General features: G+C 62.3%; 1 protein-coding gene across 1 annotated transcript in view; it reads left to right on the forward strand.

The window, feature by feature from the left end:
- The first annotated feature begins 7,809 nt into the window (after positions 1-7,809).
- The window catches only part of SNED1 (sushi, nidogen and EGF like domains 1), a 43,068-nt gene continuing 33,711 nt past the window's right edge, over positions 7,810-17,166 (forward strand). The window contains exons 1-2 of the mRNA XM_058665216.1: positions 7,810-8,129; positions 16,473-16,760. Coding sequence (XP_058521199.1) covers positions 7,917-8,129; positions 16,473-16,760 — 501 coding nt within the window. The 5' untranslated portion in view covers positions 7,810-7,916. The remainder of the gene's footprint in view (positions 8,130-16,472; positions 16,761-17,166) is intronic.

Raw genomic sequence — 17,166 nt, forward strand, 5'->3', positions numbered from 1 at the left:
ATCTCCTGAGAACCAGGGACCCCACGCAGGCCACAAGCCAGCAGCCCCCAGAGGGTCTGGGCACAGCATAAGGGACATGGCAGAAAGTGAGCTCGGGGAGGCCAGGGTATGAGACAGGGTGGGGGCTTCTGCTAGCAGGCAGGTTGCATAGGCACAGGTGCCCCACACCTGGAGGGCACAGAACTCCCACCTCCCTCACCTGGAGGTCACAGGGTGTCCCACCTCCCACACCTGGTGGGCACAGCACTCCCACCTCCCACACCTGGAGGGCACAGAGCTCCCACCTCCCACACTTGGAGGGCACAGTGCTCCCACCTCCCACACCTGGAGGGCACAGCGCTCCCACCTCCCTCACCTGGAGGACACAGTGTGTCCCACCTCCCTCACCTGGAGGACACAGCACTCCCACCTCCCACACCTGGAGGGCACAGAGCTCCCACCTCCCTCACCTGGAGGGCACAGCGCTCCCACCTCCCTCACCTGGAGGGCACAGAGCTCCCACCTCCCACACCTGGAGGGCACAGCGCTCCCACCTCCCACACCTGGAGGGCACAGCGCTCCCACCTCCCACACCTGGAGGGCACAGAGCTCCCACCTCCCACACCTGGAGGGCACAGCGCTCCCACCTCCCTCACCTGGAGGGCACAGCGCTCCCACCTCCCACACCTGGAGGGCACAGCGCTCCCACCTCCCACACCTGGAGGGCACAGCGCTCCCACCTCCCACACCTGGAGGGCACAGAGCTCCCACCTCCCACACCTGGAGGGCACAGAGCTCCCACCTCCCACACCTGGAGGGCAGAGAGCTCCCACCTCCCACACCTGGAGGGCAGAGAGCTCCCACCTCCCACTTGGGAATGGACATGCTGAGCCTCCCACATGGGGCAATCCAGTCTCCTATGAGGTGGCAGAGGGCCAGGCACCTGGGCTGTCACTGCCAGCTCCCAGGCCACCAGCAGGGAGCAGCTGGGACTGGCCCTAGCACTCCCACATGGGAGGCCCATGGCTTCTGTGCCTGCTGGCTCCCAGAACCTGCTCTTCACCTGTGTCCAGCCCATGGGATGAGCCCGCCCAGGCCCTCGTGCTCCAGCTTGCATCTCGCCCACCTGCCTGCCTCCGACCCCTTCCCAAGCTTGACCAGCACTGCCTTCCCTCCTGCGCTTTCTGGCCACATGGCCTAGTTCAGGGTCCCCTCCACCTCCTGTTTGTTCCCTTCTGGGTGGTGACATGGCCTACTGTGTCTTGTTCCAATTTCCAGTGTGAGCCATAACCATCCTGGGCTGTGCCAGAGGCCTGCGATGACCCAAGGAGCATCCAGTGTCCCACGAGGCAGGGTCCCTGGAGGCAGCTTGCTGCTCTGCCCTGGCCTCCACAGACCTCAGGATAGGCACTCGCTTCAATAAACAAGCTGAATAAGGTGGCTCCGGCTCCCACTCCTGGCCCTGGGGCCCACAGCCCCAGCCCTACCCTTGGCTCCTCCTCTGTGGCCGTGTCCCTCCTTTCTCCTCTGTGACTAAACCCCTCCTCCTTCGTGGCCATGGCCCTCCCTCCTCCTGTGTAGCTGTGCCCCCCTTCCTCCAAGGCTGTGTCCCTCCTTTGCAGTCATGTCCTTCCTCCTGTGTAGCTGTGCCCCTCCCTCCTCCTGTGTGATCGTGTTCCTCTGCTTCCGTGGTCATGTCCCCTTTCTCCTGTGTGGCCATGTCCCTCCTTCCTCCCCTGTGGCTGTGCCCCTCCCTCCTCAGTGGCTATGCCCCTCCTCCTCCTCCTGTGTGGCCATGGCCCTCCTCCCTCCTGCGTGGCCATGGCCGACCTCCCTCCTCCCTCCTCCCTCCTGCATGGCCATAGCCCTCCTCCCTCCTGCGTGGCCATGGCCCTCCTCCCTCCTGTGTGGCCATGGCCGACCTCCCTCCTGCGTGGCCATGACCCTCCTCCCTCCTCCCTCTTGCGTGGCCATGGCCCTCCTCCCTCCTCCCTCCTGCGTGGCCATGGCCGTCCTCCCTCCTCCCTCCTGCGTGGCCATGGCCCTCCTCCCTCCTCCCTCCTGCGTGGCCATGGCCCTCCTCCCTCCTCCCTCCTGCGTGGCCATGGCCCTCCTCCCTCCTCCCTCCTGCGTGGCATGGCCCTCTTCCTCCACGGCTGTGCTCCTCCCTTTGTGCCTGTGTCCTGCCTAGTCTGCTGGGCTTCCAACCCCAGCTCTGACTCCGCCCCCTCTCATGGCCACGTGGACTGCCCTCTCGTGGCCCTCAAAACGGTGCTCAGGTTGCCAGGAACTTCTTGTCTCCATCATCTCAGACCCCAAGAAAAGACAGATGGTTGGGGAGCTGCTCCTGGGACCCTCACTCCATCTCAGTCTGAGCCCTCCAAGCAGTCCTCCCGGCCCCTCCCAGCCTCCCCAGCCTGGTCCTTCCAGCCTCAGGGGCTGCCACACCATATTCTTCTGCTCCCCTGACTCTGTGCCTCCCCTGCCTGACCTGGGATTTGCCCAGCCCCCACCCTGAGACCCCACGCTGGGACACACACAGGCTGGGCAGGGAGGGGCCATTGGCCCAGGGGCTCCAGGCTGCTGGGGGTGGGACCAGCCTGGCCCCCGGCCACCTGGAGCGGCTGGCTGTGGCCGGGTCACTTGCAGGGCCCCCCTGGGCCGGGCTGGCGCCGAGCCGGCTCAGCCACACCGACCGCGGGTCCCAGAGCAACCACTGCTGTGACACAAGCCCCTTTCACCATGCGTTCCTCTCCCTCCCACGGGCCTGAGTGTTTGCTGAGAGAAAGTTAATTAAGAACAGATTCCTCTAATTAAACGGCGGCAGAGCTGTGCAAACACACAGAGGCCTGTTTGAGAGCCGGGCCCTCTGTTGCCAGGGCGACCCACAGACCCGGAGGGGACAACACTAGGCCAGCCCTGAGCCAGGAAGCAGCCCAGCACCAGCCCAACCAGGGCACCCTCAATGCCCCCACACTGGAGAGGCTGCCCAGGGCCAGGGGAGGGCCTGGCGTCCTTGGCCTCCTGCCAGGCTGCCCCCTGCCTTCGCCCCGGCCCCAAACACCAACCGCCCTGTAGGAATGGCTTCACCTGGTCCCACAGAGCCCAGTAGCTTTCTGGGCCAAGGTGGGCATGGCCATGGGGCAGTGATCAGCACATATGGACACCAAGGTCCCAGCCAGTCAATATGTGGGGTCTCCAAGGTCCAGGTGGCCAGCACGTGGGGTCAGGGGTCCAGGCGGCCAGCACGTGGGGCCAGGGGTCCAGGCGGCCAGCACGTGGGGTCAGGGGTCCAGGCGGCCAGCACGTGGGGCCAGGGGTCCAGGCGGCCAGCACGTGGGGCCAGGGGTCCAGGCGGCCAGCACGTGGGGTCAGGGGTCCAGCCACCAGCCCTCCGGTGGCCACACAGCTCTGACTGTTCATATGCAGCTCAGGCCACAGGAGGGAGAGGACACTGAACCCATGAAATGGCTGTTACAGCCAGGAAACCTTCAGGAAGGATCTAAGGCAGCTCTGACAACCTGAGCAACACACACACCTTCATAGTACACACACCTCCCTGTATCACACTCACCTCCCTGTGTCTCACACACCTGCCTGTGTCACACACCTCCCTGTGTCTCACACTAACCTTCATATGACACTCACCTCCCTGTGTCTCACACACCTGCTTGTGTCACACACACACTGCCTGTGTCTCACTCACCTCCCTGTCACACACACCTGCCTGTGTCACACACCTCCTTGTGTCACATGCATCTCCCTGTCACACTCTCACCTCCCTGTCACATACTACATTGTGACTTCCATGTGTGAAACACTCCCCCATGTGTGACACACTGCCCTGTGACTCACTCTGTGTATCACACACTCACCCTGTGACACACACTATTGTGACATTCATGTGTTATGCACTCACCCCATGTGGTACACACACTCCCTGACACACTAGTTTTCCTGTGACCCACTGACCCCATGTGTGATACACACTTCCCTGACACACTCACCGCTCCATCACGTACTCATCCCCATATGTGACACACGCCACGCTATGACATACTCCCCTCTTCCCTGCAGGGCTGTGTTCCAGGCTGCCCTGATGAGCTGAGTGGGTTCACGGGGACCCTGGCTTACAGGGAATCATATGGGTCAGGCCAGGGTCCAGAGAGAGCCCAGTCCCAGGCCTTGGATTCTACCAGGGCCAGAGACTCCTGTCAACAGCGGGGGCCCTGGGACTGCCTCTAGAGTGGCACCGGTGATGACTAGGTGGACCACTATCCCCTGCTCAGTTCTGGGATGTCATGCAGCAGTCAGTATCCCTTCTAGCCTGGCTGCCAGCTCTTGGGACACTTCCCGGCATCCGGGTAGGAGAGTCCATGTGGGGGCAGCGTGAGCCACAGTACCTGAGGACTCAGCAGTCAGGCCCCTACGGCCTCTGTGGGACCCCAGAGAAGCAGTAGCATATCCATCACAGGGCAACTGGGGCTTCCCAGGGTAGATGCTGCCATGGATGGAGCCTGGCCATCCCCTGGAAGTCCCATGTGGACAGCTTGGGTCACCCTACACAGCCCAAGCCCCTCCAGGTCACCTGTCCCTGCCCAGTCCTCCTGGGGCTCTCACGAAGGCACCTGCCGCGTCATGTGACACACACACCTGCCGAGGGGCTCAGCCGAAGGTCCTCCGGCATGTGGTGTCCTCCTGAGTTTTATGGCTCTGGGGCGTCCCTGGTCTGCCGTGCACCCTGCTCCGCTGGTGAGGCCAAAGGTCCCCAGGAGGCTGCAGAGCAGCCCCCTGTGTGCTGTCCCACACCTGGGGGTGGGTGCCCACCCTGCAGCCTGCCCGGGGGCAGGAGTGCATGGCGGGCAGACACCAGCCAGTAGGAAGGGAGAGCAACTTTTCATGAGCCTCAGGGGCCAGTGGGGAGCCCCACAGCCATAGCCTTTTGTCACCATCTCAGGGGGAACTGCTGTGGCTGTGTGTTTATTTTGGATCCTGCTTTTCTCTGAAACCCACAAGACAGACCCCTGTTGTGGCCCCATCACTCCTCTCCTGCCCACTCCATCCCTGAGCCCAGCAGGGTGGGTGAGGCTGGCACCCGGGTTGGGGAGAGTGTCCCCTGAGAAGACCACAGGGTGGGGCCTTAGCCCAGCCCATCTGCAGCGACCTCAGCCCATCTGCCGCCTCCCCCACTCCCCCAGCCTGTGTGTCAGGGGCCTTGGGGCAGCTCTGTAAGTTCTCTGGCCAGGACACCTCCAGGGCTGCCTGGGGCTGGACTTGCCTGTACCTTGCCCACAGGGACAAGAGGAGCCAAGCAACCGTCATGGGGAAACTGAATCCTGTGTGGCCCCCAAGGCTTCACCCTCAGCTCCTTCCTGCCCTGACCCATGGCCATAAGGAGGCGGGGCTGGCACAGGCATTCTCCTGCCCGCCCCACACCCCCTGAGGTAGCGCCACCACCTGCCCATTTCAGGCTGCAAGGAAGCCCTGCAGGTCCAGGTGAGGGCTTGGGAGCTGCAGCCTTTGCCCTGCCCTTCATCAGTCAGGCACTCCTACAGGATCCCAAACAAAGTGTCTGGCACTGCCTCCCATCACAGCCACCTGGCCCTGTGGGCATCCTGGTCCACCCAGCAGCCCTGGCCACTGTCCAGCAGGCCTGAGCCCAGCACAGAGCAGACAACACTAACCAGAGGTGCTTCCAAGGAGAGCGAATCTCAGGGGACCCTCAAGGTCCCCAGCAATCAGGAGGTCTGAGCAGAGGACTCTCGGACGGGGCCCCGCAAAGCATGGACTGGGCACCACGTGTCCTCAGGGCACAGACCGGGCTCTGTGCTCCCTGGGAGAGCCAGGCAGGCCGGCTTCTCTGCCCTGTGCACATGTCTGCCCCTCAGCCCTGTGGCCCTCCGGGAGGCTGGGCCACAAGAAGGGAACATTGGCTTGGGGACCTCAGTGGGCAGGTGTGGGGTGAAGGGCTTCCCTGCCTGAGCCAGGAACCAGACCCTGCGCATGAGAGGGTCTGGTTTTGATAAATGAGGGTCGGTGCCGAAACAAAGACTCCTTGAGAGCCAGGGCCAGAGCCCAGCTGCTGGCCCAGCAGCACTTCCTGGCATTTTTCAGTGCCGGGAGACTAAGTTTCTCTTTCGCCTGGGGAAGTGTGATTGTGTGTACTTGTGTGTACAGTGCGTGTGTACCTGTGTGTGCCTGTGTGTGCACGGTGTATTGTGCATTCATGTAACATGTACGCACCCATGTTAACCCTGTACTCTCTGGCCCAGCAGAAGGTCTGTCCGGGTGAAAGCCCTGGCTCACCAAGGTTGCTCTGGGGATCAGGTTGGGGCTCTGATGTGGTACAGGCCCTGCTGTGCCCCTTGGGGGCGGGCCCAGCCCCCTGCAGTTCCTGCCTGGGCAGCCCTGCGCCATGCACAGTCTGCAGCAACTCGGCCAGACCCCCGGCTCACAGTCCCAGTGGGAGCCTGCCCTGGGGAGGACAGGGTTACCAAGTGGACGGCAGGGCAGCATTGGGGCTGCCGCCTGTCCCCTCCCTGGTAACAACTGACCCAGGATGCAGAACCTGTCCTCGGGGCCGTGTCCAGGCCTCATGCTGTGCTGAGGAGACTATGAGGGACCCCGAGGCGAACTCGGGGCTTCTCCTGCACCCACCCCTGTCCCAGGCCATGTGGGCCCGCACATCTCCTGCTGGCAGCCAACTGCCAGGATCATGTGTGTGCACATATATGCATGTGTGAACATGCATGGATACATATGTGTGTGCACACATTGTATGAACTAAGTGCATGCATGATGGCTGTGTGTGGGTGCCAACTGTGTGTGGATGTGTTGTGCATGTGGGTGTGTGTGGGTGCAGTGTGTGAGGCGGCTGTGTGAGTGAGTGTACCTGTATGTGTGTGAGCCAATACAGCCAGGGGTCCCCCAGGTCACCTGTGGCTTTTTCCCTATGCAGCCCCTCATGCCTGGGAGTCTAGCAGGAGCCTGACTCCCCCTCAGCCTCAGGGCACCCAGAACATGGCCAGTGAGGCAGCAGGTGCTTGGTCCAGGAGCTGCTGTCCCCTCTCAGTCTCCCCGAGCCCTGCCTCAGGGCAGCAGTGCTTGTGTGGGGCTGGACCCCCGAAGTGGTGGCTCCTGGCATCCTGTGCTGGTGGGCATCGGGTGTGCAGGTATGACCAACAGTCCAGGGCCAGAGCCTGGAAGAGCAGATACCTTCCACACGCCCCCTCAGGGTTGCTGCCAGAGAGAGGAGGAGGGCTGAGGTCCCTGGAGTCCAGGACATGCCACGGGGAGCTAGAGGTGTCTTTGGCAAGATACACGGGGCACTGCCAGGGTCAGGGATGGGAAAGGTGGGCCTAAGAGCTGCGGTGGCCCCCATCTAGGAATACTGGCCCCAAACTGTCCATCACCCCAGGGTCTGCTCCCTGCCCACCCCTAGTCCGTGGGAGAACTCGTTCTCTCCGTCCTGATTCCGCCTGCTGAGCCCGCACAGCTCCGGCCAGTCTCAGCTCTGACCACAGGACCAGGCGGGGTCGCCCTAGGGGGCTGGCCTCAGGCACGGCAGAGCCACCCCGCCCCAGCATATGTTCCGGGGAGGGGAGCCTCGCCTGGCCCAGCTGGGGTCAGAAGCCCAGGGCCTCCCTGCGCCCCTCAACTCAGGGGCCCCGGCGCGAAGCACTCGAGCGGGGGTCCCACAGGGCGGGCGCTTTAAGAGTCGCTGATTTGCATGGCACCGCCCCGGCCCGCCCCAGCCGGCCGAGTGACCGCCGGCCTGGGTATTTAAGCCGCGGCCGGGCCGGGGGCGGGCCGGTCCCCGTCGCGCTCGCAGTCCGCGCTTCCTCCTCGGTGGAGCGGCCCCGCGAAGCGCCACGGACGGCGCGGCCAGGGCCCGCGACGCCTGCTCCGCCGGCCTCGCCCCGCCGCAGAGCCCGGCGATGCGGAGCGCTGCCGCCTGGGCGCTGCTGGTGGCCGCGGCCCTGGGGCTCGGGGCGCGCGGGGCGCGGGGCGCGGTGCCGCTGGCCGACTTCTTCCCGTTCGGCGCGGAGCGCGGCGACGCCCTCACCCCCAAGCAGGACGACGGTGGCTCCGGGCTGCGGCCGCTCTCCGCGCCGTTCCCGTTCTTCGGCGCCCAGCACTCGGGGCTCTACGTGAGTGGGGGGCGCGGGCGCGCGGGGGTGCACCGAGGGCGCTGCGCCCGGCACTGCCCGCCGTCCCGGCTCCGGCCACGGCCGCCAGCCACTTGGCACCGCGGCGGCCAGGGGTGGACTGAGGACAGCGCTTCCTCCCGCCGCGGCCAAGGCCGGACAGCGTCCGGGCAGGCGGACGGGCGGGGCGGGCGGCGCAGACCCTCGCTGCGCGGGGCGGATTCCGCACCCCAGCTTTACGCTCCCACGCTGGAGTCTGGAGGCTGCACTGGACCCTACAGGCAGGGCTTAGAGCTCCAGGCCACCAAGGTGGCTCCCAGGTCAGACACATGAGGGTGGTGCTGGCCAGTGGTCTCAGCTAGCAATGGCAGGTGCAGCCGCCAGGACTCCTACGGCCTCCACAGCCTCTCACCTTCAGTCCTGCCTTGCGTACTCCGTACTCCGGGTCAGCTCTGCCATCAGACCTATCACCCTGCCCCTCGGTCCCCGTGAGGCTCTGAGGTCAGACCAGCCTCAGGGGCAACTTCTAGTGAAGTGATCAGGCTGTGCCCGGCAGAGGGGGGACAGATGCTGCCCTGATGAGGGCCCAGGGGCAGCTCTGGACAGAGGTCACCAGAGGCGGTGTCCAGTTGTATCATGTGTGTTGTGCTGCAGGTACATGCTTGCTCACACTCCTGCGTCCTGTTTTGTCCCTGGGTGAGTGGGCAGTCACTAGGGTCATGGGGGGGGCATGGAGGGAGCCAAGCCATGGCCAGGTGACCAGGCTGCACCCTGCATCTTACACCTGCCAGCAGACGCCTGCACCAGGCTCTGCCTGAGGACCTAGCCCTCTGCGCGGCCCCCACCTCGGGCCCAGAGCTGGGCTGAACTGACCGGAGCCAGCGCACGCTTGCTGGCTGGACACGCTAGAGGCTAGTACTCCCCGCTGGCCTGGCTGTCGCCACAAGGTGACTGGCTGAGACCTCGGCCAGGGCCCCTCCGTGGACGTGGCCCTGGCGTCCCTTCAGGGAGGATGACTGCTAGCCCAGGAGCTCTGCTGTGGCCCTGGGTGCTGTGGACTCCCTGTCCTGTCCCCATGCTGTGGTCGAGTAGGGGTGGCAGGAGCGTGGCATCCCTGAGGGTTAGGATTCTGCCATGTCCCAGGCCTGAGCGGCAGGAGTGGTGACCGGGGCAGAGCCCCTGGAAGGCACTGCCCCGCCCTGCTCACAAGCCCTCAGTGGCTCCTTGTAGTTCTTTTTTTTTTTTTTAAGATTTATTTTATTTTCATTACAAAGTCAGATTTACAGTGAGGAAGAGAGACAGAGAGGAAGATCTTCCGTCCGATGATCCACTCCCCAAGTGACCGCAACGGCCGGTGCTGTGCTGATCCGAAGCCAGGAGCCAGGAAATTCTTCTAGGTCTCCCACATGGGTGCAGGGTCCCAAGGCTTTGGGCCATCCTTGACTGCTTTCCCAGGCCACACACAGGGAGCCGGATGGGAAGTGGAGCAGCCAGGAAATGAACTGGCACCCATATGGGACCCCGGTGCGTTCAAGGCAAGGACTTTAGCCGCTAGGCCATGGCGCTAGGCCCTCCTTGTAGTTCTTGCTGGAAATGAGCAGGTGGTGGGAAGGCATGGGGTTCCCACAGGCAGGAGCGACCACGGCCCTGGCTTCTTGCCGGCTGGCAGGCTGCGTGGTCTGCTCAGAGGCCAGGGGTTGTCCCCCAGCTGGTCAGCTCTGAAGCAGGTCTGCTGAGGTCAGAAACACCCATGAGAGTCGCCCTGCTCTGCCTTCTCACACTTGGGCAGGTGCAGCTAGCTGCTGTGCTGCTGTGGCTTGGCCAGGCGTGGCCCCCTGCACCCCCTTCCTGCAGGTGCTGGGGAGAGCAGGGGGAGCCAGAGTCCAGGAAGCTGCGGGTGCTGGCCTGGGTGGCCATGCCCGAGAGGGCAGGGCAGGTGAGCAGGCCCGTGAGGGGGCACTGAGTTCTGAACCGCTCGGACCCCGTGTCCTTCTGCCTCCTGTGTGTTCTCCCTGTTTCACTCCTTATACCTGTCGGTCTCATCCGTTGGGGCTGGTGTCTCCCCCTCCTAGGTACCCCCTGGGTCTGCCCAGTGGCCTCTGTACCCACTCTGAGCACAGGGCAGTGGGTGTCTCCTCCCTATGCCCAGGGCCTTCCCGGCAGCCTCTTACATGGGGATGTGTGTGTCATAGGGGTGTGCGCGTGCACGGCCACATGAGCATGTGTGTGGGCTGGCCACCCCCGGTTTCCTCCCTACCTCACACCCCATGTGCGGGACACTCGGCACTCCAGGATCCTGGACCTTGCCCCAGCTCCCTCCCAGGGCGGACCCCTGCCAGTGTGCAGGTGCCGCAGCCAGAGCTGGGGTCCTGGTCCCCCAGCCGCAGGAGGCTCTGTGTGGATAGCCAGGGTCCTGGTCCCCCAGCCGCAGGAGGCTCTGTGTGGATAGCCGGGGTCCTGGTCCCCCAGCCGCAGGAGGCTCTGTGTGGATAGCCGGGGTCCTGGTCCCCCAGCCGCAGGAGGCTGCCAGCTTAGGGTACGCGGTCGACGTTCGGCCCTTCCTCTGAGGGGCAACAGGGAGGCCCGCACGGCTGCCCTTGGCTGCCATGTGCAGAGATGGGCCCGTTGCCTTGCTCTCCACAGCCTGTCTGGGCAGACAGGACCAGGCTGTGCTGGGGAAGGAGGGCTGAGGTGTGAGCTGCAGCCCCCTCGTCCAGCATCATCTGCCCTGGCAGGGTGGACTTTATCTCTGGCCCCTCACTCCCTTCTGTCTGCCAGTTCCTTTCTGCGTGGTGTTCTGGCCGCTTCCATCTGGCGTGTGCCATCAGGCTTGGGCTGTATCCGGGCACACGTGGAGCCACTGCATTTCTTCACCATGTTTTCTTACTTCAGCTTTGAAAGACTTCTTTATTTGAAAGCAGGGTGAGAGATCTTCCATCTACGGATTCACTCCCCAGATGGTCACGATGGCCGACGTGGGGCCGGGTTGAAGCCAGGAGCCTGGGGTTCAGTCTGGTCCCCAGCGTGGGTGTGAGGCATTGGGCTGTCTTCTGCTGCTTTCCCAGTGCGTGAGCAAGAGCTGGGTCAGCAGCAAAGCAGCGAGGAACCCAATGGGGGATGCCGGCATCACAAATGGTGGCTTGACCTGCTGACCATGGTGCTGGACCCTCCGGGGTTGCTGATGTCACAGAATCACGTGTCTTAGCACCTGTGTGCATGTCCTGGTCATTGATTGCACAAGGTTCAAATTATGTTTTAAGATTTTGGGCCTGACGTGGTAGCCTAGTGGCTAAATCCTTGCCTTGCATGCAGCAGGATCCCATATGGGCGCCGGTTCCTGTCCCAGCTGCGCCACTTCCCGTCCAGCTCCCTGCTTGTGGTCTGGGAAAGCAGTCGAGGACGGCCCAAAGCCTTGGGACCCTGCACCCGCATGGGAAACCCAAAAGAGGCTCCTGGCTTTGGATCAGCTCAGCTCCGGCTGTTGCGGCTGCTTGGGGAGTGAACCAGCACATGGAAGATCTTCCTCTCTGTCTTCCCTCCTCTCTGTATATCTGACTTTCCAATAAAAATAAAATCTTTTTTAAAAATTATTCAGTATTCAGTATTCATCCAATTAACAAATGCAGTGTCATGTTACTTGGGCCAAACGTGGGACTGCACGTGTTGGTGTGTCTCTGTGAGCCTTCAGCTCGTGTCATGCGTGACTGCATGTGTGCTGCTGTGTTTGCTCTGGTCTGTGCTGCTGGGACTGCACGTGTTGCTATGTTTGCCCTGAGTCGTCAGTTAGCACCCACAGGGACTAAGCTGCAGATATTCTGCCTGCACCTGCACGCCCCCCCCCGCCAGCCCACCCAGCTGCCCAGGGCCCCTCAGGGTCCTGCTGTCCACCCCAGCTCCTGGCTGCCTCCTGCTCCATCCTCAGTTCCTAGTGTCCCTGGCCCAGGTGCAGTGCCGGGCTTCTGCTGTAACGACCCAGGCATTGGCAGGGGGGCTGCCCTGGGGCCTGCGGTCCCGCTGCCAGCCTGACTTGGTCCTGCACAGGCTGTGTGGCCTTGCGTGTCTCTGCTATTTGTTCTGCCTGTGACAAGCTGACGCCTGCTGAGGTGTGCCTGGCACTGTGATCACGCGCCGGGCAGCTGAGTCAAGGCTGTGCGGTCCTGGGCAGTCTTCATGGGGGTCTCCTCGCTGCTCCGGTGAGGACCCCCTCCTGCTCTCTCCCTGTCGGTAACCCCTTCTCTGCTGTTTGGCCGGCTCTCTTCCGGCGGCTCTCCGGTGCTCTTCCCAGTCTGCTCTCGTCTCGGCTCTGTGTTGAAGTTCTCTCGACTCTTCCTCACATCTGCCTTCTGCTGACGTCACTCTTGCGTGTGAGAAGCGGACGTGTCTCATTTATGACACTTGCCTTCAGATTGCCTGTTGGGCTGTGCGCTGCGGCCATGTGTGGTGGCTCTGTTGTGGTGGACATGAGACTGTGTGGTGGCTGTGCCATGGTGGTGGACACGCGGCCACGTGTGACGGCTGTGCCATGGTGGTGGACACGAGGCCACGTATCATGGCTGTGCGATGGTGGTAGACACGAGGCCACGTATCATGGCTGTGCCATGGTGGTAGACACGAGGCCACGTGTGATGGCTGTGCCATGGTGGTGGACACGAGGCCACGTGTGATGGCTGTGCCATGGTGGTGGACACGTGGCCACGTATCATGGCTGTGCCATGGTGGTGGACACGTGGCCACGTATCATGGCTGTGCCATGGTGGTGGACACGAGGCCACGTGTGATGGCTGTGCCATGGTGGTGAACACGAGGCCACGTATCATGGCTGTGCCATGGTGGTGGACGTGAGGCCACGTATCATGGCTGTGCCATGGTGGTGGACATGAGGCCACGTGTGATGGCTGTGCCGTGGTGGTGGACACGAGGCCACGTGTGGTAGTAGCTTACTAGCACTGGGGACACAAAGCCACATGTGATGGCTCCGTACCCATCCAGGACCTTCCCAGGACTGCCCCATGGCTCTGCTGTCCCTCCTGTGGGTGGTGTCTGGTGCCCCTGCAGCTGGGAGGGGGCAGGGAGAAGTCTGAAAACATAGCCCTTCCCGGGGCTGGACCTGACCCCCCTCCGCCACCAACACAGAGGAGGTTGGGGAGATGCTGGGGCTGAGCTGGTCTGGTCTAGGTGGCGCCCCTAGGGAAGTGGTGCAAAGCCCTGGCCAGGCTGGGGCCTGCCCCCACCTCCCTCCATAGCCACCTGCTGGAGCTTACCACAGCCTCTTCCTGCTCAGCTACGCAGCCCGGGACGCTCCCCAGTCTCACCAGCTCTGCCATTCCCCATATGAGTGTGGGGGCACAGCACATGGGCCAGCCTCCACTGCTTTCCCATGCCATATGCAAGGAGCTGGATGGGAAGTGGAGCAGCCCAGCTGGGACTTGAACCAGTGCACATGTGGGATGCCAGCGTCAGAAGCAGTGGCTTTAGCTGCTGCACCACAGGGTCAGCCAGCCGAGTGTGTGTGTGTGTGTGTGTGTGTGTGTGTGTGTGTGGTTTGTTTATTTTATTGGAAAGTCAGATACACAGAGAGGAGAAAAAACAGAGCGGGATCTTCTGTCCACTGATTTACTCCTCAAGTGGCCACAAAGGCCTGAGCCAGAGCTGAGCTTGGTCTGAAGCCAGGAGCCAGGAGCTTCTTCTGGGTCTCCCCTGTGGATACAGAGTCCCAAGGCTTTGAGGCATTCTCTACTGCTTTCCCAGGTGTATTAGTAGGGAGCTGGGTGGGAAGTGGAGCAGCCGGGACACAAACTGGCACCAATATGGGATCCTAGCACATCCAAGGTGAGAACTTTAGCTGCTAGGCTACCGCACCAGGCCCATATATACTTTTTTTTATTATTTATTTGTTTTAAAGATTTATTCATTTTATTACAAAGTCAGATATACAGAGGAGGAGAGACAGAGAGGAAGATCTTCCATCCGATGATTCACTCCCCAAGTGAGCCGCAACGGGCCGATGCGCGCCAATCCGAAGCTGGGAACCAGGAACCTCCTCCGGGTCTCCCACGCGGGTGCAGGGTCCCAATGCATTGGGCCGTCCTCGACTGCCTTCCCAGGCCACAAGCAGGGAGCTGGATGGGAAGTGGAGCTGCCGGGATTAGAACCGGCGCCCATATGGGATCCTGGCGCGTTCAAGGCGAGGACTTTAGCCGCTAGGCCACGCTGCCGGGCCCCCATATATGCTTTTTTAAAATATGAGTGGGGCCCGGTGTAGTAGCCTAGCAGCTAAATCCTTGCCTTGCATGCACCAGGATCTCATAGGGGCACCGGAAGAGGCTCCTGGCTTTGGATTTGCACAGCTCTGGCCATTGCGGCCACTTGGGGAGTAATCATCGGACGGAAGATCTTCCTCTCTGTCTCTCCTCCTCTCTGTATATCTGACTTTCTAATAAAAACAAAATAAATCTTAAAAAAAAAAAAAAGACAAGAATCCCTGAGGGACAGGAGGCCCCTGGCGTGAGCTCAGGCTGTGGGAGCGGTCCCCTTTGTTAGTGTAGCTAAGCCCTGCCACAGGCTGGGGAAGGACGTCCTTACATCTATGGGTCCCTCCACTTCTCTGCATGTGGTGGCCCCCCATGTACCCTGACCCCAGCTCACCACACACTGAGGCCCAACTTGCAGAGCTGGGCTGCACAGGAGCATCAGAGGTGTGGCCAGGGAGGGTGCTGGTCAGGCACAGATCCTCGCTCACTCTCGCCCCACCAGACAAGGGGCAGGCAGATTCCCATCCTCAGGTCAGCTCCCCAGTGCCCCAGGCTGCACCAGGCCCTCAGCTCAGCTCTTCCAGGGACCTGAGCATGGGTGAGGCTCTGCTGTCGCCAGAGCCTGTGCTGGCAGGATGTGCAGTGGGGGCCAGGACTAGACCCAGGACTTGCTCAGTTTCCATTTCTGCTCACAGGGCATTGGGCTAATGGGGCAGTACTGGCTGTGGTCATCATGTCCTCGGGTGTGGACAGTGTTGGCCTTGGTCACCGAGTCCTCAGGTGTGGACAGTGTTGGCCGTGGTCACCAAGTCCTCGGGTGTGGACAGTGCTGGCCGTGGTCCCCAAGTCCTTGGGTGTGGACAGTGTTGGTCATGGTCACCATGTCCTCGGGTGTGGACAGTGTTGGTCGTGGTCCGCAAGTCCTCGGGTGTGGACAGTGTTGGCCGTGGTCACCATGTCCTCGGGTGTGGACAGTGTTGGCCGTGGTCCCCAAGTCCTCGGGTGTGGACAGTGTTGGCCGTGGTCACCATGTCCTCGGGTGTGGACAGTGTTGGCCGTGGTCCCCAAGTCCTTGGGTGTGGACAGTGTTGGCCGTGGTCACCATGTCCTCGGGTGTGGACAGTGTTGGCCGTGGTCCCCAAGTCCTCGGGTGTGGACAGTGTTGGCCGTGGTCACCATGTCCTCGGGTGTGGACAGTGTTGGCCGTGGTCACCATGTCCTCGGGTGTGGACAGTGTTGGTTGTGGTCCCCGAGTCCTCGGGTGTGGACAGTGTTGGTCGTGGTCACCATGTCCTCGGGTGTGGACAGTGTTGGCCTTGGTCACCGAGTCCTCAGGTGTGGACAGTGTTGGCCGTGGTCCCCAAGTCCTCGGGTGTGGACAGTGTTGGCCGTGGTCCCCGAGTCCTCGGGTGTGGACAAGTTGGCCTTGGTTCCTAAGAGCTCACACACATGGGATCCATTGGCTGAGGTCTCTGAACTCTCAGGCATGGGCTCATTGACTGTGGTTCCTGTGTCCCCTGGGTCCCTCTGGGTACTGGTCCTCTCTGTCATGCTTGTTTCTCTGTGATGTGTCTGCTCCACAGCCCACCTTAAAGACCAGTGCAGAAGTGTGGAGGCACCAACATGCACCCAGCCCCCAGTACTGGCTCCATCAGCACCAGGCAGCTGTGCCAATGGGCAGGCTATGCTGTGCTGGTTGTGCTTGGCTACTGGGGCTGTCAGCCTCTTCCCAGAGGCACCCCGGCCTCCCACCCCCACCTGCCAGGTGCACAAGTCCCTAGTTTAGCCTCCTGTGCCCGGCCAGGCCTGCGCATGCCCTCGTCTGCTCAGGTGGCTCTCCGTATGAGTCCCTGCTTACCCTCTGGGGCCAGTTAGGCGTTGGGTTCTGCCTGGCCTCCTGAGCCCCTTGACCACACTGGGCCTGAGAGCAGAGGCTGCTGGACAGGTGCAGTGCCCCTGGCCTGAGGCCAGAACCCAGGCTGGGCTTCCCTTAACCCTGAGTCAGCCTACCTAGGGTGGGGTAGGCCCGGAGTCCCCTCTCGGGGGTGGGGGCTCTCGGTGCTGCCCTGCCCATCACTCACACATCTGCCCACAGGTAAACAATAATGGGATCATCTCCTTCCTGAAGGAGGTCTCACAGTTCACCCCTGTGGCCTTCCCCATCGCCAAGGACCGCTGCGTAGTGGCGGCCTTCTGGGCTGACGTGGACAACCGGCGCGCGGGCGACGTGTACTACCGGGAGGCCACAGACGCGGCCACACTGCGCAGGGCCACTGAGGCCGTCAGACGCTACTTCCCTGAACTCCGCGACTTCACGGCCACCTGGGTCTTCGTGGCCACCTGGTACCGAGTGACCTTTTTCGGTGGAAGCTCTTCCTCCCCGGTGAGTGGCTGGCCCAGGGCTTCACCTGCTACCAGAGGGATGCTGGCGTTAGGCACAGACATGACTCAGCCAAGAGCAGGGCTGGGGTGACAAGCTCCTGAGAGAGCAACTCCCAGGCCAGGCGGGGTCCCCATGTGATGGGAGTTGGGGTCCCCATGTGATGGGAGTTGGGGTCCCTATGTGACAGATGGCGGGATCCCCATGTGATGGGAGTTGGGGTCCCTGTGTGACAGATGGTGGGGTCCCCATGTGATGGGAATTGGGGTCCCTATGTGACAGATGGCGGGGTCCCCATGTGATGGGAGTTGGGGTCCCTATGTGACAGATGGTGGGGTCCCCATGTGATGGGAGTTGGGGTCCACATGTGACAGATGGTGGGGTCCCCATGTGATGAGAGTTGGGGTCC

This window comes from Ochotona princeps, chromosome 5 (assembly GCF_030435755.1).
Source record: "Ochotona princeps isolate mOchPri1 chromosome 5, mOchPri1.hap1, whole genome shotgun sequence".
NCBI lineage: Eukaryota > Metazoa > Chordata > Mammalia > Lagomorpha > Ochotonidae > Ochotona > Ochotona princeps.